Genomic DNA, 23,091 nt, shown 5'->3' with positions numbered 1-23,091 from the left:
TGTATATTTAACTTTTGAGTGATTGACATTTTTAATTTAGTATGTGCCAAAGTTAAACAATAAAATACAAGAAAATTCTATGAAATTCTTAGTAAAGTAAAAATGCCACTTTAGTATATCGATCATGTAAATATATTTCAAAATTTATTGATGATTAATTACTTAAGGCACAAATATTCTTAGAAATTTTATATTGTTTTAAAAAAAAGTATGTTAAGAAAAAAGAGCCACAATTCTTTATTCAATTTATTATTAGACTTGACAAAGTTTCTAACAAAAAAGTTAAATTTATTCAAATAATGAATTTGGTCAAATATAAATACCTATAAGTATGATTAATTGAATAATAAACTAATAAGTTTATATAAAGAGTGCTTGTAGAATTATTATATGAAAAAGTTAATCACAAGAATGCTGAAATATGCATTTCCATGGAAATGTGTCATGTCAGTTATTGTTTTACACCTCAAGATGCTATTTAATATTATTGTATTCAAGTGATTGTAATTGCAGTAGAATGTTTATTTCTTCAGCAACCGAAATTCAGTGGCAAGAATTTTGTTTCAGAACATTACTCAAGAATATTTTTTTAATGATAAATATAAATATTAATTCATATGTGGCAGTACAGTTAAGTTCAGAAAACAAAAATTAAGAAATTTCTGGAGAAAAAAAAATTTATTGCATGATTAAGTATTATTTAATTCATAATAATTATTACTGTTACTAACTTAGAAAGGAAAAAAAAAACTAATAAATCATATTCATTTGATAAAAGTCATAATGAGTCGCTCAAATACAAATGATTAAGACTTTAATAGGAAAGAAGTAAAAAAATTATTTTAACCTTTTGAAATTTATATATATATATATATACACACATACATGTAACTAACATGTAATAATCTTTTGTTTAAAAAGAAATTTTCTGTTGTATATGTTACATTTTATTTCAGTGTTTTATGATCTGATGTTACTGTATTGGTAAAATGAGTTGTGATATTCGATTTTTATTATTAAATATTTATGTTGGACATGATTCATTATTTATTCACACTTACAAACATTCATATGTACTTTATTTTCTAAACTACACATAATCTCAATTCAAAATGAAATTGATTAAATTCTAACTTATTACTCTATGTAAAAATATTCAATTATTTGAAAGCTCAGAAACGTCATCTTTTGCTGATGAGTATTTTCTTCAAGTGAACCAAATGAAATGTAAGTTCGTAAAATACTCTGTTGCCAAGAGTATTTAATAAATGCAGAATTGATTATAAGGGAGAGTTTATCCTGATAGGATCTTAATTTGTTCTTGTGCATTCACACACAGGCTTTGGTACTCATTTTATTTTAAAATCATATCACTCTGTCTCTGTAAAATGAAAAACATAATTAGATTAAAAATGACACAAAATAAATAAAAATTAGTGAAAAAAAATGAAATGATATTGAAAAGAATTTTAATACTGAAAAATCATTTTGTTTAGTGCTAGGTGGTACATAGAAAATTTTATTTTTTAGCTTTTTCTATATGAGAATACAGATAAAATGCAGTGGATTTTGGTAATTTCAAATTTATCTGTATTATTTGTTTCAGAAAGCAATGCTTAACACTTTAAGACAATTTTACTCTTGGGAAGGCTTTTCTCTAATTCTAGAGTTCTTCCTTTGATTATTTTTATTTCTGAATTAATTTCATAATTTAAACATGCCTGCACCTTGTTCCATTTGAATGCCTAATCTGTATATTAAATGAATATTTTAAAATCTTGAGTTAATTAAGGATTTAATTGATATGATTTTTTTTTTATTTGAATGCATTGCATAATGGAAACTTTAAATTAGATGTAAAATCTATTATTTTATTAAGTAATTGTTGCATTCAATATGATGTTTATTGTTTAAAATATTTATATTATAACTGTAAAAATATTTATTTTCTTAATTTTAAAATCTTAAAAGAACTTTGTATAATCTCACCACATTTTATTTTAAATTTTAGAAATTTTTGCTGCCATTTTAAATTTAAAAATTGTTTATTTTATACTGCAGTACAAATTTTTTTATTTAGTTCCTTTTTAAATCTTTTTTTTACGTTTTTTTAATTATTTTCTTTTATTTGGAGCTTTTGAAATAATTAAATTTTTACTGTGGTTCCTTTAGTTTCAAATTAGCCCAGTTTCATAATCTTAACAAATATTCACTTCTGATTTTACTTCGAAAATTGCTTTATCTGTAACTTATTTATGTTTCCCTGCATTGAAAACTTAAACTATTGTATATTCTTAATTATTCTGAATACCATTTTACTTTCTTATTCTATTATATCACTGCAAATGTGATTGCCAGATTTAGTATAACAAGTAGATAATATACTGTTAAAATGGTGATAGGAATGATCAATATTCCAATCACTTTTCCAATTTTTAGATATTGCACGTTTCCACTTATAATTCCCAGGGATTATTTATGGTTCTCATATTTTTTTTGTATCAATTTGTTTTTAATTGTACATGGTCAATAATAAAAGAGGTAGATGAAAAACATTAATATTACAAATTATGGTCAATATGTTGCTGTAATTCAATAATATTGCAACTCGGCAGTTATTTTATTCATTATCATATATGTGAATACACTAATTCAAAATTGCAACAAGCTAAATTAATCAAATTTGATGTGAACTTTTGCATCAAAATTGTTAATTTTATCAAATTTTGGACTTTACCAGTCATCGTGAAAAGATAGAAGGCGAGAGCTGATAAAACTAAATAGATTGTAAGAAGTTCAAGGGGAGAATACATTCACTGCTTTGTTAATAAGATATAATTTAATAGATATATGAACTATTGCATTAATAAAGCACCAATATTGCACCAAAAATTTTTTATCTTAAAATTTAATAAATTTCAAACACAATTACCTTATGATTAACAATCTGTAGAGGAAGTCGGTGGTTCAGTTAATAATGGAGTTTCCGCTGTTGGTTCTGTGCCTTTGGTGGTGACACTAATTCTTCCTTCTGGGGATGAATTGCTTCGCTGGTAACCTTCACGGATACTGGAACTTGTCGTGCTGTTGTCTGGTGGATTCACAAAAGAAGGAGATTTGGTTGCTTCACTCAGAATTCTCTGGTATTCATAAAAGTCTCTGGCACTACATAGAGGGGTCTGAACCTCATTGGTAGCATTGAATTTGCTGTAGTTCACTAGGTATTCTCCTGTTTCTTTGCGGAAGCTGACAACCTGTTGAGGAGGGGGGAAATGAACAGATTAAGCTTCATATTTTTTTATAACATTTTGAAAGAAAATTTAAAACACTTAGATCATTTGATTACTTGGTCAAAACGATGCCCCCATAGGATCTCTGTGCCTATATAAGAAGATCTCGCCTGTATGGATTGTCCGGTGGATTCTATGGTGCCTTCTAGGATGACAACTACCTCATACCTCTCTCTCAGCATATCCTCTGCAGATTTGTTATAGAAAGGACTGCTTTCATTTATTTCGTGTACTATTGTGGCTGGCCAAATTAGGAACACAGAATCTCCGCCATTGTCGAAGCGGACATCCAGGAGAGTATGATAGTAAGGGATCACCTATGGAAAGAACAATATGATTAATTTTGTTCTTTTAAACCGCACTGGAATTAAGCTATTCACAATTAAATTAACTGAACTAAAATTAGATTTAGTAAGTATCCAAAACGCTATACCAGCCGAAAAAGAAAAGGTAGGTTATTGATATAGTCTGAATATACATTCATGGAATCTCAGTGCAATACACCTTTCAAATATATGGATTTTTTTTCTTAGCGAAATTTTATTGATATAAGTGAAGTTTATCACAATTATCTAACAATATCAATTTGAGAACGCCTGCTTTTGTTTTTAAAATCTACCAAACTGTAAAACAATTTCTTAATAGTATGCCATTGCATCGCAGAATATAGTTTTTGGAGATGTCGTACAGTATCTAATAAAGTGATGGATCACCAGGAAAGGTCATTTTGAAATTGTAATTAAATTTATATTATATAATAGAGAGAGAGAGAGAGAGAGAGCTAAAAAAGTACATTTTGTAGACAAACTATTTTCAAAGCAAAACATTTTTTTATATATATTGGCATTATTTCATTAATGTTAGCTAACCTTTTATTTATACATATGAATTTGTAAATTACCTCTCCTTCTAATGTTGTCTTCCTTCTGATAACTTGTGCGCTGATAGTTGCTCCGATGATGTGCGACTTTCTCATGTCGCCTACCCTGAACATGAAGCACAACCTTCCATCTCGTAGACAGACGCATGCGTACCTGCTGAACATGAGCGTCTGAGAGCGATTCTTGGGCCTGGAGAGCTTGGCAAACACGATGCCTGCCATGAAGCACTGAATCATGACACCCGTGATAGATTGAACGCACATGATGAAAATGGCTTCGGGGCATTCTTCGCTGGTGCAACGCGAACCGTAGCCTGCAGAAGGAGAAACATATAAGCACAAAGTCTTTCTCTGACCACTTAAGTGTACTGCACAAAAAAATGGATATATATTTATGTGCCGTAATGGAGTTCCCAATTACTACACTAATTGTATAATGTAAAATCTAAAGGAAAAAAAAAGAGTATTATATAATACTTTTTGCCAATATTGTAATAATATAAGCACAAGACTTATTATATTGTTCAATATTGTGCTGTAATGTTATTCAATACTGTGCAATATATTACAATTGCACCCAATTTAGTACAATGTAGTTTTTCCACTGCGAATTTTCCAATGTTATATATATTGCTGAAATTAAATTTGATTAGAACATGGGAAAATAAATGAAAAATTTTCATATTTGCACATCTATTTATTATATTTGAATTTCACTCTCCGTTTATATTACTATTTCACTTGCATTCATCTTGAGATTTAAACCCAGAACTTTTAAATTAGCTATTCAGAATCCCAACCACTGCACAAATTACATTAGTAAATTACAATATCTTCCCTTATATTAGCTCTAAAAGACAAATAAAATTTTTACGACACCTCGTGGCACTGTACAGTATTCAGAATATCGAAAAATTTATTGGAAACATCGTACAGTACTTGTAAAATACTTAGTGTTAAAAAGGTGTTTTATAGTCGGAAAATTAGTCCAGTCTGATTGCCATGAAAAACAATTTAATGTGAAAATTAAAAATAGCTATAAAATACATATATCTATTTTATTGGATTAAGTTGGGTTATTTTCCCTAAACTGTCCTCTCCAAGTGTGTATCAGGACATGCTACTTCGAGGCGGGTGTTTCGACGGGCTTTCGAGTTTAAATTTAAAAAAAAGAGCTATGAGTTTTAAAGGAAAAGTGTAAATTAAATAGTTGTAGATATTGGAAAGACCCATAAAATGAATTATAAAACGTAATTATAAGTTAATTAAAGCAGAAGAAATGTTAAAATTGAAAAAATATTTAATACTACTTTTTTGTTTGAGCAAAACATTTGAATTCTATTAAGTATATATTATACGGAGGGGAATAATTGGTAAAAATATTCAAATTGATATCTGAATATTTTTTGGAAGTTTCGAACTTGTCCAGAAAAACAGAAGCGTCGGGAAATGCCTAGAATTTCCATTTTAATAGAAAGAAGGGTCCCATTCTTTTCGAAGAAAGTAAAAAGGTTCCATTCCGAAACAGCTGTTCTACAAAATGACAAATGTTCAATTTATCTATGTACAATGTTCTATCATAATGACAAAAATTGAACACTGCTATTTTAAATGGACATTGCATGTTTATTTATTGTAATCGGAACAAAAATTTTGTGCGATCGAAGGTTGCAGAATAAAAACAAATAACCAACACTTTAATACAAAAACAGTATTCTTTTTTCTACCCCACAAACGGGGGGACAGTGACTTCTTTTCAATTAAGTTTCATACAAAAAGCACATAGGATTAAGATGCAAAGCTAAAAGGAAAATAGAATCATTTTCCTTTCAGCACAACATATTGTACGATTTAGAAAATAGCATACCATAAGGATATATGACTTTCTGTTTTCCAAATACAGAACAGCATTATGAAGATATGTAAATCATTTTATAATATTAGTGTTTGGAACTGATTCTGAACGAAATTAAAAAAAAAAAAAATGTACGAGGAAAATGGAGATAACTTGTAGTGAATTTTGATTGATTTTTCTATCATGCTGATAACATTAAATTTAATTCAGGATACTTTTAGTATTTTTAAAAATTTATGGAAAGTCAAGATACAAATATTCCTGCTTTGTTATAACGAAGCAGAAAAACCTTTTAATATTCATCTTGAAAAGATATGTGAATTTCAGGCTGCTTACAGCGCCAAATAAATATCCCTACTGCGGGAAACAAACTTCAGCAGAAAAGAGAAATGAAGACTATCTATTACAGTAGTCCTTTGACACTTGCTATATCTCCAACATTTTAAAATGATCGTTTAACCAATTAAGTGCGTTCGGCATTTATACATGAACCAAATCTTCATTTTGAAGCGGTCACTGTGTAATTTTGTATCTAATAAAAATGAAATCTTATTCATTTCATTATGATTTTTTACGAAATTTACTACGCAATCATCTGCACTGCGTTTGACATGTATATGCGTCATCGCTTCATTTTAAAAAAAGGGGGATTTGAGGACCTTAAAAAAACACATTCCGTGGTTACTTGATTAAATCATAGCATGTACCTTTAAGACTAACAATTTCTTTCCGTACGTGCCTATAATTTTTATTAATAAATTCTGACAACTGCTTTCAAAATTCCGTTGCCAAAAATAAAATATTCCCTGGAAAAGACCCATCTATCAATTCTTGGAAATGAGCCTTAAATGATCAATTCAGACATGTCTGGAGATACTTGGAGAATCTAAGATTTTCTGTATTCATTTAGTTCGTTTATAATTCAGCAGACAAGCTATCATAACATTTGATAATCAGTTTTCTAAAGACCGTTAACGGTTTCGTGAAGTTTTATAACCCATTGTCATATCTTTCTTTGCATGTCTGTCCTCTATTTTCAGCAATACCACTCTCCGTATGCTCGTATTTATTTCGTGTTTCCGATAAATTTCAGCAAGGACAACGGCTAATTTATCTGCTTTGGTTTTTTACTTTCCATTATACAAAGAGAAAGTATTGTTATCGTAAAAAAAATTCGAACTCGAGATTTCGACGAATCTTTATATTTCCAAGCTCTCGAGTCCGAAAAACACATTTTTGGAATAATATCTGTCCATTTGTGAACACGATAACTCAAAAATACTTTAAGTTAAATGGTCAATATTTGATTTATGGACTGTTCACTAAAATTTTAGATTTCTATCATATTTTCAACTAGATCCAATCAGAAGAAGTTTATCTATTCGACTATTCCAATAAAATTAATTTGAGGACTACACAATTTAAGAAACCAAAATGGGTACAAATTTAACACAGGAATATGGTTATAACATCTAAAATGTTGATATGTATCGAATTTTGAAACAAATTTGCAGTTGATCGTCTATTGGTCTATATTTTCCCAAACATACAAACGTGATAATTCAAAAATGCAATGATTTAAATATATGCAATTGATGTTGTGATTGTATTTTTAATTCTGTGTCAAATTTTGGTTTCAATCAAAAAAAAAATGTCCAAAATACATATTTTAGTTCCAAGAATTTAATCATATGTTAAGGATTAATTGTCAAAGATCGCATGTTAAATTCAATTAGTATCAATGCTAGATTCACGCTAATGTTTTTTTAATACTTTAAGCAAATCTGAAGGCACCTTGAGTTACTTAATATCTTTAAAAAAATAGACTAGTTCTATATTTTAGAAAACGCTTTTCCTTTTGAGTTCATAAAAGATCTCTTTTATTTGAGCTAAAAAAAAGACTTATTGAGTCGAATTTATTTGCGTTTTATGGCACAAAAGCCATATTTGGCTAAGCTGCGTCACATTCATGGAATTAGAATATTTATATCAATTTATAATAAAATCGAAACATGGAATGTTTATGAAATCCAAATGTCTAAAAGTGTAAACATGAGAGTCATGAAAAACCTCAACAATAATATAAGGCTTGGAACAGTATTAAAAAGAGAGGCAAATGTTTGTATAAATCTATAAAAACTAATATTATATATTATTTATATATTAATTTAAAAGGCTAATATAAGGAGTTTTGTAAAGCACCTCGCTCACATCAGGTTGAGATTTTTGACAAAAAGTAAGTAGCTATGAATAAAATCGTGGGCATTCTACAAGAATGAGTAAAACAGACACAGGACTGTGCAAATTGAGTAAAAGACTTATTGAAGTTCAGACTAAATGACGCAATACCAAATACATGTTACTCTAAAAAGGCAGATTGTTAGAAGAATGGGAATATTCTGAGACAGTGAGGAACGACGTTTTCACTTATGACATATTAAAGATATTTCACTATATTTTAATGTAATATACGTATTAACGAATGATCTATTAAGATGATTCATTGCATATAAACACAACATATATGCACGCACAAAATATAAAAGAAGTGCCAATGTATTTTAATATAACAACCTTATAATGAGTGCCGTATTAAAGAGGTTTCCATGAATATTAATAAAACATGTGGTTATAACTTTCTAATAAATAATATTTTATGTACCAGAATTGTATAAAGATCAAGATTATTCATTTTATTTCTAGTTAGACTTCATATTAAAAAATTATTCTGAGATATAATGAACAGTCGATGAAACCAAAAGTAGCTGTATAAAGATCGAATAAATATCTGAATAGAAGTCAAGCATCAATTCAGCTTTGTGTGCACAGAAAAGGAACAAACGATCTCCCCAGCAAGTCGAATGGGAAGAATTTCATTCCCCGGAATTAAGAAGCCCTTCTTGCAGTATGTCATTCATCTTCTTTTGAAATCTATAAAAGGAGAAAGTTAAGGAATCGCTTTTGGAGAATGAGAGTTTTAACTTTTTGTCAAGGTGACAGCAATAAAAAGGTCATCAGTGATACCAATGGCGTGTAGAGTTTAATGACATCGAAGCGGATTTTCAACAATTTTCAGGACGTCATCTGAGAATAAAAAACGATGTAATGGGAATGGTAGGTGCATGAATGTAGCACGAATTTGTACAATTCCCACAAAAAGAAAAAGTCGAAAGATGTTATATGTTATAAAAAATCCTGGTAAGAAACCTACTGCATTATACAATCACAAAGCAATCCTTATTACTAAAATAAAGGTGTGTGCGGGTGTGTTGACTGCTTGCAGGCTTGACCATTTGGCCTACTAATTCTAAATTTGACATATTATATACGTGGAAATGTACAAACCGAAGGAATTTAATATTTTTTTGAAATTTTAATTAATTAAAAATTAAGCTGATTTTTGGGTTATTCCCGATAACTTCTTTACATATTATTGCAATAAAATGACTATTAAACTACCATTTTAAAATTAAAGAAATACCATTTCAATGAGGTTAATAGTTTTCAAAAGAGTGATACAATTCTACCAAGTTCTCAAGAAAATATTATTTCCAATGTATTTTTAAGTAAAATAAGTTTACAAATAATGTCCTCCATCCTTTAACTTTTAGGTTCACTTATTTTCCTTTTCTTGATTTTAGAATAATTAGAATAATTTTTAAGTAATTAGAATAAAGAAAAATTGAAAGAGAAAAGGAAAAAAAAGTTTTCAAAGTTTAAAATTGTCAACATTCTTCATTTTCTTTGAAACTATAAACAAACAGTTTAAAATACTCACCAATAGTATGCTGCGTTTCCACTGAGAAGAGAAAAGCTGTCGCGAAGTTGTGAACATCTGCCACACACGGCTTCCAATTTTCGTCGCCAACATGATCAAAGTCTCCGTGTGCCATGCAAATAAGCCACCAGATGAGAGCGAAGCCGAGCCAACTAAGAAGAAAACCCATGGCGAATACCTGGAAATGGTTAAGTTTAGAAATAAGCTTTCAATATTATATTATAAAATATTATTCGATTTTATGATTTTAAAATAAAAGTATAAATCCAAGAATTGCTTTTTATTTGATTTTAAAGTTAGTCTTACTGTTGCTTTTTTATGATCTAAGAGAACATAACATAGTCAGAAATATATATTGTTATAAATTCTGCAGAAGGAGCACATTTTGGTTTCTCAACAAGGTTTTTGGCGACTTGGCCATTAGTTTGGCGATAAAACTTTGTCAAGAAATTTTCATTCTTTTCGAGAAAAATCAGGAATCTTCCGCGGATGCTTAAAAACCTTCTGAAATTGCTGATGAGTGAGATGTAATTGTGCTCTGATTGAATAAGAGTAACAAGTAATCATTGATGTTTTGACGGAGACGAAACTGCCGAGCTTGGCTGAGAATCTGATTGATTTGCCATGTACCGTTTTAAGCATTTTCCCGTATTATGAGCTAGTTTCAATCGATGTAGACTTAAACACTGGAATGTTTCTGTTTTATCAACCGTGGGTAACAACTGTTAATAAATTTCTGGTTGTACCATTTTAACTAAAGTTCATTCAACAATGAATTCATCCGCGATAAAACAATATGCTTAAATATATAAAGGGTAGTCCAAAATTTGCACACTGAGCGGACATATTTACAAAGAAATGTCCATACGAAAATATATGATTATTATTATAATATTTTTAAAAACGCCCATTATTTAATATTTTTAATGTTATTAAAATACTTTTGAATTATTTATGAATGACTAAAAACATCTTAATTAGGTTTTCATAATTTAAAATTTATTTTGCGTTAATTGTCTGTTAATCAATTATGGATTTCTGAATAGGCCCACTAGGAAACTACCTACCTAGGAAGGTGGAGTCAAATAAGTTGATTAATAAAGTGTTCTTTAACAATTTCAAATTAAATGGGGAAAAAATTGTGATTTAAATAAATATCAAAATAATATATATGTTCATTTAGTCATTATAATGTTTATAAATAACGAAACGGTCTTAAATAATATTGTGTATAAATATAGATGTCACCCAATCAAGAATCACACTAAATAACTTATAGGTTTTCACAAAGATGCTGAAATATATAAAAAAAAATCCTTAAATAAATCTTAGCACTTTGATTAAGTTAAAAATGCGTTGAAATATAAAACTATATAGGGCCAATTTTTTAAAAGATAGGTAACACAATGTGCATTACATAGGGTTACACATTTTTTAAATACAGCTCTGTGCAAAATATTATCACCAATTTTATGAACAAGAATTTGTCAAATCTTTTTAAATAGATCTCATGTGAAAATTAATGTCATGTGATCTATGTAAGAATTAATGTCTAGAAATAACGTTTGCGACTAAAAATTTGCTATAATTTACAGCTTTAAAAAATATTCTAAAGCGTTTTAAAGTAAAAAGTTTTCACATCTTCTCTTATTAATTATTAAAATATTTTATTTATAAATAAGCATCTGCTTATGCCATTGTAAAATTTGTGTTTCCTTAGATCGGAAAATCAAGTAAACGAAATCAGTTCTAAAAAAAAAAAAAAAAAAAAAAAAAAAAAACTGTGGAAATTATGTCCTTGTCAATGATGAAGTATCGCAAATGAAACCTTTCTTTGCACTTAAGCTAACATTCCAACTACGAATGAATCGATCAATAAAATCGAAATAGAAGTCTCAGTGAATCTGATCTTTCAGAGAGAAAGTTAAAAATAATGTTGCTGTTTCGCTCACTTTCTGAAGGTTTCAACAGCATTAAATCAGCTTTATCTTTTAATTCAAAAAACTAACATGTTAAAACCGCTTTTATTCGCTCATAACTTGAACAAAAGAATTAGCACCAAGCCAAGATGAAAATGTGAAAAGTGGTGCATAAAATATTTTTTTAAAGTAATAAATAAATGATTTTTAATTACCCAAATATACACACAATTCGATGCATGCGTATCTCATATGTTAACTTATTGCACAATAAATTAAAAGAACACGATTAAGATTAATATATGAACAATAAGTTTTTTATATGATAAAATTCGCTCATCTTTTTTTCGTACTTGTTCAGTAGAGAAAAATATTCCAAATATTTATTCGAAAAAATTGAAATCCCACTAATCTTTGACATCAGTTCCACTAAGGACACCTCAGATATAGGGATGAGAAGTTGTCATAAAAGTAAGCAGGTTCTTTCTTCCTTCATGAGTATAATAATTGTGTGGGGTCAAGTTACCTCTATTCAAGTAATGGATCTATCTTTTAAGTGGGAAGTAGATGGATGAGCTGTATCTTAACGGGGGCTATTTTTCATGCATTTTAGTGCCGAGGTAGATGACCCAGATGCTATGACGGGGTGGGGAGGAAGAATGATCTTTAAAACCAAATTCTGAATTTGTCATTTATAACACATAAAAAATCCTCCCCTTTTAATATATTGATTTGGTTTTTAACTGCCATGGAAAAGTAGAATATCATGAAAATTAAATCACTGAAATTGGAATGAATTTTTATAAAGCTGCGAAAAGAATACCAATCAAATCTCTATAATTTTGATTTATTTCACGAATGCCTAAATGCATAGCTGGGCACTTTTCAGTTTCCATTTCCTTAAATTAACTGCTTCGATAATAAAATAAAAATTGAATATTTTTTTAAATAAAAAGATAATCAAACGTAAACAGGCGGATATATTCATTCAGTACATCCGAAATAATAGGGTTAGTATGATATTTCATAATTAAAATTTATAAAAGTAGACTTAATTTCTTCAAGGATATTGAAGTATTCATATACTTTTAGTTTTCCGTGAAACCAAAATAAATCTAACTGAAAAAAATGCAACTGCTGCAAATTCATTAGAAGGAGTTGATTTATTTTTAATTATTGAAATCACTTTTTGTGATTTAAAAAAAAAAATGTTCCTGCAGCTGATTGGTTCAGAGGCAATGACCAATAATAAATGATGGAGTTTAGTGTAAATTATAGAGTGACAGAAATAATCGATAATTCAATAGGAGATATTGTATCCAGAACTGTGCCGCGCAGAGGAGTTGAAAATATAGGGTTGCCAATTCTTAACCGTAAATTTGATTCATCTGTGTTGCATGAATACCAGCTGGGACACAACAGAAAATCAAAGAATGAATAAAAATGAATGGATATCCAACCGGAAATACTATAAAAATAGTGGCAAATGTAATGAATTGGAATATTATATTTTCTAATAAGTAAATCATAGTAAAATAAATAAAAATAGTATTATTATCGGATTGTCTTCATAATACAGTTAAATTTTGGGTCAATCACAAAAAATTAAAACAAAAAATGATATATTTGCAGATATATTTCTTATGATTTTTTTCCATGAAAATCCTTGTACATGGCTTTTAATTTTGAATATGAGGAAACCGATTCTGAGCCTTAACGCAAACATGAATTTCACAGATTTCTTATTTTTTACTTTGAATTTGGATATTTCATCCTCTAAGATCAAACAAACAAAACTGATAATCAGCAACGACAGCCATTTTTAGCTCCATACGATTTTTTCTTTTCTACTGTACTTTAAATATGCCTGAAAACAAAAAATAATACTTGTATACTTGACCCCATTAATGAGGTCAAAAGTAGGGTAAGATTAACAATTGATAAGATAAAAAGGTTAAAAGATTAACAACTGTATCAATCAGAAATCATAAAAGTGGAAAGAAGAAGTATCATGAGTGGCATTTTAGAAATCATCTTGACTATCGAATGCCATCTTAGGAACTAAAAATTATATTTAAAACCTGATTTAGCGAAACCAAATGTCTCAAATCCAAATTTTCTCGCACCAAGCCAAAGCGAAACGGTGGTTTATATCTTCATGGCAATTTACGCCAAATACAGTGTTATCCATTTTTTCTTTGAAAGACAGCTACCAAAATTTACAGTAGCATATTATAATGGTGTAATCTTAAATTTCTTTAAAATCCTATAAGATTATGATAGTAAAAGTTTTTTGATCGATTCTTATTTATTTCAGATAGAAATCTAGTTCCGATGTTCAGTAGACCTACATTTATTCTTACATTGAAAAACGATTATTCTAAAACAGATACAGATCAGATAGAAACAGATACGGATGTTCAATTGGCCACCGACGTTTATTCTTACATTTAGAAATGATTTTTAAGTTCTACAACCGATATAGGTCAGATAGAAATAGGTTCCGATGTTTAATAGATCTACATTTATTCTTACACCGAGAAACGAGTATTAAGTTCTACAACCGATATAGGTCAAATGCAAACAGGTTCCGATGTTTAATATACCTACATTTATTCTTGCTTGGAGAAACGATTGTTAAGTTCTATAACCGATATAAGTAGGATAGAAACAGGTTCCGATGTTCAGTAGACCTACATTTATTCTTGCACCGAGAAACGATCGTTAAGTTCTATAACCGATGTAGATTAGATAGAAACAGATTCAATATGTTCAATAGGCCTACCTTTATTCTTTCACCGAGAAACGATTATTAAGTTCTACAACCGATGAAATCCTGGTTATTTTAATTCGGTAACAAACATTTTTCTTCAACTTACCATGAGGTTATATCTCCATTGTATATCGACCATGGTTGTGAAAATGTCTTGCAGAAACCGTTGCCTTCGTTTGCTAACATGTTCTTTCTGTAGATTGACGTTTCCATTTTTAAGGATGACTCTCTTCCTTTGACGGGTGGACAGGCCTTTGGTCAGGCGCATAATGCCCGAACCGGCGCCACCGTCCGTGCCATTGCTCTTCAGAGAGTACTTGCTGGAAGTGCTCTTGGTTCGGTATAGGCCTCGTTGGTTGCTGCTGAAAAATAGAAGATAATAGCATTAAAAACGGCATGGTTATAAGTTTTCAAAAATTGGGGGGGGGGGTTATGAAATAACTCTTGTTTGGGAGATTATTAAGTTTTAAACCATCTGAAAACTGATTTTACTTAGTAATTATTCAAGTACTTAATTTCTTTTAATTAATAATTTTTTACAGGAAAATGCCATGAAAAGAATATTTTTGTCTCATTCATTAACAAATACATTGATATTAAATGAACCCATAAAAATGGGCGATATACTATAACATGTTAGTAAAAATTAATGCTAATTTCAATTTTTTTTAAGCAAGCGCAAGCAATAATATATATGAAAAGGGCTACGACACAATCGATATAATTTTTTCTCTTTCCTACAAAGTGGAGTTAGTCAATGAAACCAAACCAATTATTTTTGTGGAAGCCTATCGTTTGGCATGAAATTTCATACGTTCTTCAGATTTGAAATTTGAATTAAAATAGTGAATTATTGAATGCACTAAAACTAATGAATTAAATAATATGATAATGCTAAATAATAGTCTAAACTCAATAAAACATGCGTTATTTGAATAAAAAAAATTACGAAAATTCAATGTTTGATTGTGCTGTCCAAGATTTATCACATAAGTTTTAGTTGAAATTTTTGGTGCAACATTGCTCAAAATTAACAAAATTAAGCAGTTGAAACTCAGTTCTTTAACTACACAAGAGTAATTAAATTTTAACACAAAAACCGTTGCCAAAAAGTAATCAGCACCAGATGTAATGAACTATCTTGCAATGTTACCAAACATAAACATTCAACAACCTTGAGTTTAAAAGTGAAGAACTTTTTAACATAATTATTGCATTATTAAAAACACAACGATTATAACATATCTTATTTAATACTTAGTCAATTATTTAACTGTTTTTAATTAGTAATTGTTCATAGGAAAATGCCATGGAAGGTTTTATTTTAATCTCATTTCTTAGCAAATACATTGACGTTAAAAGGATTCATATATCACCAATAAAAATGGACCATATACTTATAACAACAGATTAATGAGGGTTAATGTTAATTTTAATTTTTTGAGCAAACATAAAGAAAAATGCAGCAAAAGTTCTTACAAAGGTGAATCCTTTTCCATTGCAGTATTTTACATTATTAAAAACACAACAATTATAACATCTACATTCATTTAAATATATAAAACTGACTGCATTTAGAAACTTCAATGGCGTTCCAAATCATCCTAGAGGTAACAATCTGCAACTGACGACTAACTGGACAACACGGAATGACAGCATCATAATTCCTTGTGAGGGAAGTCACACCATCAAAATCCCTTTTGAGAATGAATGAAAACTTTCCTATTCATCATTCACTCACACGAGAAGACATGTGTTTACGACAAAGCAAACTCACGTAACAAAACTGCCTCAGGACATAGTTTCGAAATGTAAGAAGAATCTCTGCACACAGGTGAAGTTTCCTTGATAATTCTCATTAACGGGAGAAAAAAAAAAAAAAAAAAAAAAAAAAAAAAAACGAGCTTTTTCCATTGCAGACAGAATTAATTTTTTGTATCGTTCTTCTAGATATTTCATGTTCATTTACAATTCTTCTTAAACTGCGGGTAATGTAAACGCAAAAGCGAGAGTTGTGAAATGTTTATTTTTAATTAAGCGATGTTTTTCATTTCATTGACCTAAAATTATTTTTCAGTTTAGTTTAAATTGAATTTCATAGTATTTAGGTTGCCTCAATATTGATTAATGTGAATAATTAATAATGTGAATAATATAACTAATAATTAATGTGAATAATAACAACTAATATTATTATGAAATGTGGTAGTTATAACTGATTAAAATTAAAGATATGGTATGCTGATTATATGCTTATCATTAATATAGCGCCTCATCACAATCTTCAAGATATTTCATGTTCATCATCAATTTATCTTAAACTGCTGGTAATGTGATGTTTATATCTAATTAAGCGATGTTTTTCCATTCACTGACCTAAAATTTTTTTTAAAATTTCATTTAAATTGAATTTTATAGTATTTAGGTTTTTCTCTCCATTTCGATAATTAATGTGAAGAATAACAACTAAAATTATTATGAAATTTGGTAGTTATAATTGATTAATATTAAAAGAACGGTATGCCGATTATATGTTTATCATTAATATGCTGTCCCATCACAATTTTGATTCTTAAGCAACTATTGCAGTTATATAATACTTCGTTTATAAGACGCAAAGCTTCAGTTATTTTTCTTATTAAATAAGAATGGATTCTTCTATGACTTCTAGATTATTCAAAATAAATAAAAAAGTGAAAAAAAAAGCTTTCTGATACTAATTTAAATGATGCTGAAGAAAAACATGAAGAAATTATTTCAACTTTTTTGAAACATAATGGACTGTATTGATTGAAAATTTCCGATTTTTTTTAAATTTCTCCAACGCTAGCGAAAAAAACATCCAATGAACTTAATTAGATTCAGTATAATGTTTCGATATTAATAGACAATTGGCAATCAAAGGACAATTAAATTTTTAAAAATTTAACATTTACTTGTATGTGCATTAATCACAAAAAATAAGAAATGTATAAATAGTACTCAAAGTAAGCAAGGAATATATGATCTTTCTAATATTTTTGATACATTTTTTATTTTAAAATTTAATAAAACATAAATAACTGTATGTCTTCCATTTTTACTCTTTAATTTATGATTCAATATTATAGATATAATGAAATCTTGCAATCTTCTATTCTTCCTTTTACTACCAGATGCCACGACTTTCATGATCATCAAGAAATGAGTGAAAAATAAGTCCATTAATACAAGTGTCCATCCTTATCATATTTATCCGAGTTAAATAAAATGAGTTTAAATAGTAAAACGATAAATAGCAATAAAACAATTAGCAAATAAAAATGTCAAAACTATTAAACATTTTTTGTTTTTAATTTTGAAAGCAAAAAATAAAAAAAATTTGGGGGAAAAAAATTTTCGAAAGGAAAATTTTGGTTATTTTTTTGTATTTTTCCTTAAATAAAAAGAAAAAGAAACAAATGTTAGTCTTAAAATATGCAAAGCTTTTAAAGCCTGTTTCTCCCAGAATTCAGATAAGCATATGAAAATGTATCTAGTAGTCATAAGTGTATTTTTATTTAGAATGTATAGGGAAACAAGATTGGCCACATTTTTTGGTAATACATATACAAAAATACAAAGCTTTGGGGGGGGATAATGAAAAGAAGTCTAAAAAATTAATAATACGGAGAAACAAGCAAAAGGTCCTGATGTAAGCGCGGCTCCATGATGACTATTGATAACGAATTGACATCAAAACTAGAGAACAAAGTTCGAAACCCAGTTCATTTAATGACCTTCAAGTACATAGATATGGTGTATGTAAAATGCCGATGAGTTGTTGATGTGGTGTGAAAATCTGAAGTAAGAAAGCTGACTCTTCTATTCTTCCTGTTATGCATCCACAGCTTAAGATTATAGGGTCTCCCCAGCATAACTCTCATATAGCTTACAAATGGGACGCTTATGTAATTATCTAAACACGAAATGGTGTAATAGTGTTGGAGTTAAAGAAAATGATACGTGTCCAAGTTAATGCAGATCATTTTTTCCCCTTGTGCTCTGAAAGCGATGCATGAATTCGAAATAACCTGCAGATAAAATTATCAGACAAAAAAGCAATAAAATCAGAGCAATAATGAAGGAATCAAATGAATAATATAGTATTTAGTATATAATCAATAAAATAATAAAAAATAGCAGCCAATAGTGAATGTCAAAAGTAAAAAAAAATATATAGTTGTTTAGTGCAAATCCTTTCACCCATCAACTTAATAAATTGCAGTTAAGCATAAATGATCATTAAAAATTATTATATGATGATTTTAGCACTTTTATAGGAAAACATGTTTAGTATTAATACTTACCTAATTAGTGAACCAACGCTACTAATAATAAAGATGAATTCGTGTGTATGTTGATGATTTACAGGCCAGACCAATATATCGGAAGCTACCAAATTTGGTACATATATACCTTGGAGGATGGAAATGTGCATCTCGAAATGATTTTTTAACTTTTTAATTAGAATCTTAATTAAAAAAGCGAATTTTGACATTTCTCATTCCGAAAATATAATTGCAGCAAAATTTTTTTTTACCTCATTTCAAAATTCAAAAATTGTCTTTTTAATGATAATAATTTAATAGTCAGGAAGATTTTTCTTGAATTTTGGCAATTTTTTAAAAATATTTTTTAATATAATTTCCAACAGTATATTTTAATGCTGCTTTGAAATTCAAACAATTTTCAATCAGATATTTAATAGTGTGAATTTCTTCCACTGCTGAAAGCTAAAGAGTTATTATATTTAATATTTAGTAGTTTACAAAGCGAATTTTTGAAATTTTAATTAGAAATGAGGCGAAGTATTAACGTTTTTCCACTATATCCTCCGAAATTATTACGGCAAAAAATGATTTTTTAATGTCATCTTAAAATTCAAAAATATTATCTTTTCAATGATACAAATTTAATTTTTGTGCATATTTTTCAGAATTTTAGTAATTTGTTAAAAATATTTTTTGAGTAATTTCCAACCCTAGATTACAATGTTGTACTGAAATTCAAATCAAATATCATAGTTTCATCAAACATTTAATCGCACAATATTTTTCCATTTTCGAAGAAAGAAGAAGCATTTTGTTTAAGAAATGCATCAAAAGATGAAGTTACAATTCCGCAAAGTTTAGATGATAAATCAATCATATATTCACGTTTATGATAGCGCTAGGATGTCATAGAACTGATCTACATTTCAAAAGTGAAAGAAGATAATTCATTGAAGATATGTAAGGCAATTAATAATTTCAGACATTTAGTTATATTTAAACGATTTAACTGGAATTAAATATTACAAATACCTACTATGGAAAAGAATGGCGTAAGATCTCTAAAAGAATACTAATCATATGTCTATACAAACTATATTTTTATACTTTATCTTGTATTGTCTGTTTAGTTTACAGGACAAAATGTGAGGTTACAGCACCTCAAAAGTTACAAGATATATGAACATTTTAATAGTTTTAAGTTTTTATTTGTGTTTTCAATAATGCTGTGTTATGAGACTGTCTCCATTAGAAAGGTTCGTGCATACAATAGAGAGAACTTAAGTAAGACAAATAAACAGAGCTTAAATGCCAGACAAGTTGATGAAATCTTGAATATGAAGTCATATTTAAACAATCTATCCGAAATCAAATGTAGCCACTATTCCCAGCGAACAAGAAAGTTGCCTGAAGCGACTAGTTTATATATATAAATCCTATAAATAATGAGGCAACAAGGATTTAAAATGGATTTTTTCTCATCATTTAGAAATAATGAGATGAAATCTTTCTTATATTAGTTCAAGAAATTTTGAAATATATTCTTGCTCATTACTTCACATACGTAATTACCAAATTCTTAAATAAACGTGTTGAAGGAAATTTACCAAAATTAAATCGATCAACGAATTATTTATCAGAAATAAACTTAGAATCAATCAAATCTAAATTACACACTTAACATATCAAATTATTTGTAAGAAAATTTAAATCCCAGAAATTTATATGTATCTGGCAAGGAAAGATACGAAGGGTTAAAAATTTTAGAAATAAAGTTTACTTACTAATCTACGATATTCGTGTAGAAATGCCCAGAAAAACTTGTATCCAGCATGTTATACCTCTGAAGAATCTAATTCCACACAGACATAATCTTGAAAATCTTTAGCCTTCACCTTAACAACCAACAGGAAATCATCCACCTTCCCTCAACAACAAACCAAGTCCTTTCTGAAGACCTCTTAACTGCTTTCTTTGCAGTCAAGAAGTCTTGTCTGCTAAAGGTTCACTTTCTTTTTAATCACAGCTACGAACAAAAGCTGTCCTGATTAACAGCTATAATGTTCCAATAAATAATTTCCAGTTTACTCCGCTCAGATCGAACCGTTTTAAGGAAACTTCCAACAAGAAAAAACCGTTTGAACGACTTCTGTGCTCGTAAAAGCCTCAACGGAACTAGTCATCAATTCCAAAAGATATAAAAATGAAGAATAAAAATCTTATACATGCATCATTTAATTAATGCTAAGACAGAACTTTTTATGTAGACCGCTGAATTGTGTTTCGGAGAGAATACATAAATACTAAAGTCAAAGAGAATCATCTCCATTAGTGGCATTTAGTCTTTATTCTAATGACTTTGTGACATATATTGCTGCATTTTAGTGGCAATAGCACTTCTGATGAAATAAATTAAATTTAGTGTTCTTGAATTTTGTAATTCCGATAGAAGAAAGCGGTTTATAGTAGTTACAAATATAAAACGTAGTGTTAAATCTAATAGTTGCAACACAATGATTAACTGTCTGTTAAATTGTAGATAGCATCCATCAAAGAATTCAAGGTTTTCCTGAAGAGTTATTAAGTTTTTCAAGGTTGGTTTAGTTCAATAAATGAATAAAACTTATAATTTGCATAGTTTTCAGCAAAATTTAGTTCACTACTAGAGTCGCGCAACATTTCAACAACAACTACAAAGAAAGATTTCTTAAAAGCTTTAAGCAATGAGTTGGTAGTAAGATCTGCCCTATTAGCACAAGATTTTGTATTACATCACCGCCATGTTGTTCGCTATTTTGAATTTCGGAAAATATCGTTAAGCTATTATAACTATATTACAGGGCATTTCCTGTTAATATGATGGTCTTTGGGACTAGAGTGTTTCAAGTTCAAAATCTAATTCCACCAAGATGCTCTATGGATGTGGGCTTAGTGTGCACTAAATCTGATGTAGAAAGTCAGTCAACATCTCTCTGGCAAGTTTGGAGCCAGCTTCAAGAATGTTTTATCTGATAATGACTCTAAATTATAATTTATCAATTCTAAATCTGTTCTCGTGTTTCTTCAAATCAAGAGGATAATGCAACAAACTAAATTTAAATCTTAAGCCTTTTCCACTCGATCTCTTTCCTGTTAATTGCAATGGTATACTGCGATCCGAAGTATAATTGGGAAAACAAAAATCAAATTTCGTTAAATATTTTTAATTTTAAAATTTTAAAATCAAGATTGATTTTAAACTTCCATTGTTTATTTATATTAAAAGACCTGGCAAAAAACCCCAAAAAAACTCATTGCTATCTTATAGCTTTGATGCCCCATTACTCACAGTAATGTCGCGCAAGAAGCATGTAAACCGTATGGGCAAACCAAAAGTACGAAGATACGATATTAAGTGGTTAGCACTATAAAGACTTTTTTCTAAGAGGATAGATATATCTTGGATACGTTTTGGTTCTTATTCAGCACTTTTTATAAAAGTAATATTTTTTGATGCTTCCTTATAGTTTAAAGACGTTTCTAAATTTTGGGATATGATACTAAGCATTTGTGGTAGACACATTAAGGAAAAACAGTTTATAACTTAAGCACACCGCACAATAAACTTCGTAAATCATTCAGTGGAAGTATCTTCATTTAGCTAGTTATGGTAGAAAATAGTGTGACCTAGAATATAAAAGAAAAAATTCAACACTCTCTGCCTCTTTTATTACATTTCTACCATTTTCATCTTTTATTCATTTCTACCATATTACATTTCATCGTTTCATTATTTTATCTTCTTAATTATATTTAACTTTTGATAATACCTATTTTGATTTTAAAAGTTATTATTGCACTATAAGTATTTAGAAAATTTAAATTTAGAACCAAATTTAAGAGGAAACGACATTTTGAGGACCCATACTGTTCGAACTCATTTTTAAATCTTGTTAGAGTAAAACCCGTGCGATGAATCTACCATGTACCAAGATTTCCTACTCAAATATCGTAGGGATAGCAGCCAGAAAAATTCAATATTCTAAATAGGCCAAAGATTCAAACAAATTGCTCCATCCTTTAAATATTTTAAGGAGAGACGAGACTTAATGTTTTTCTCTCTAAAGAATCTTTGACTTCAACCTGATTAACATACCTTTGCTCAGCAATCACAGATGCCGAAGACATGGAAATAGCATCCATGTCCATTTGCTGGCTGCGACTGTCACCTGGACGCATTTCCTGCCAAGCTCCATTATCGGGATCAAAGTACTTCATGATCCAAGAGATAATCTGCAAGAATAGATTAAAAATATTCAAATATT

The 23,091-nt window shown here is 29.0% G+C and overlaps 1 protein-coding gene across 5 annotated transcripts in view; it reads right to left on the bottom strand.

Moving 5' to 3' along the window:
- Positions 1-1,000: 1,000 nt before the first annotated feature.
- Positions 1,001-23,091, bottom strand: part of LOC129984053 (G protein-activated inward rectifier potassium channel 3-like) — an 88,837-nt gene continuing 66,746 nt past the window's right edge. For 4 of the 5 annotated variants that reach the window (XM_056093816.1, XM_056093820.1, XM_056093819.1 and 1 more), the window contains exons 3-9: positions 22,923-23,059; positions 14,602-14,857; positions 9,804-9,981; positions 4,192-4,484; positions 3,347-3,607; positions 2,933-3,254; positions 1,001-1,381 (exon numbers count right to left, since the gene is read on the bottom strand). In XM_056093816.1, the coding sequence (XP_055949791.1) occupies positions 2,940-3,254; positions 3,347-3,607; positions 4,192-4,484; positions 9,804-9,981; positions 14,602-14,857; positions 22,923-23,044 (1,425 nt within the window). In that variant the 5' untranslated portion in view covers positions 23,045-23,059 and the 3' untranslated portion in view covers positions 1,001-1,381; positions 2,933-2,939. The remainder of the gene's footprint in view (positions 1,382-2,932; positions 3,255-3,346; positions 3,608-4,191; positions 4,485-9,803; positions 9,982-14,601; positions 14,858-22,922; positions 23,060-23,091) is intronic. The other variant, XM_056093821.1, reaches the window with a different exon arrangement.

Source organism: Argiope bruennichi, chromosome 9 (assembly GCF_947563725.1).
Source record: "Argiope bruennichi chromosome 9, qqArgBrue1.1, whole genome shotgun sequence".
Taxonomy (NCBI): domain Eukaryota; kingdom Metazoa; phylum Arthropoda; class Arachnida; order Araneae; family Araneidae; genus Argiope; species Argiope bruennichi.
The sequence above is the reverse complement of the archived record's forward strand: the minus strand, read 5'-3'. Positions and strand labels throughout refer to the sequence as shown.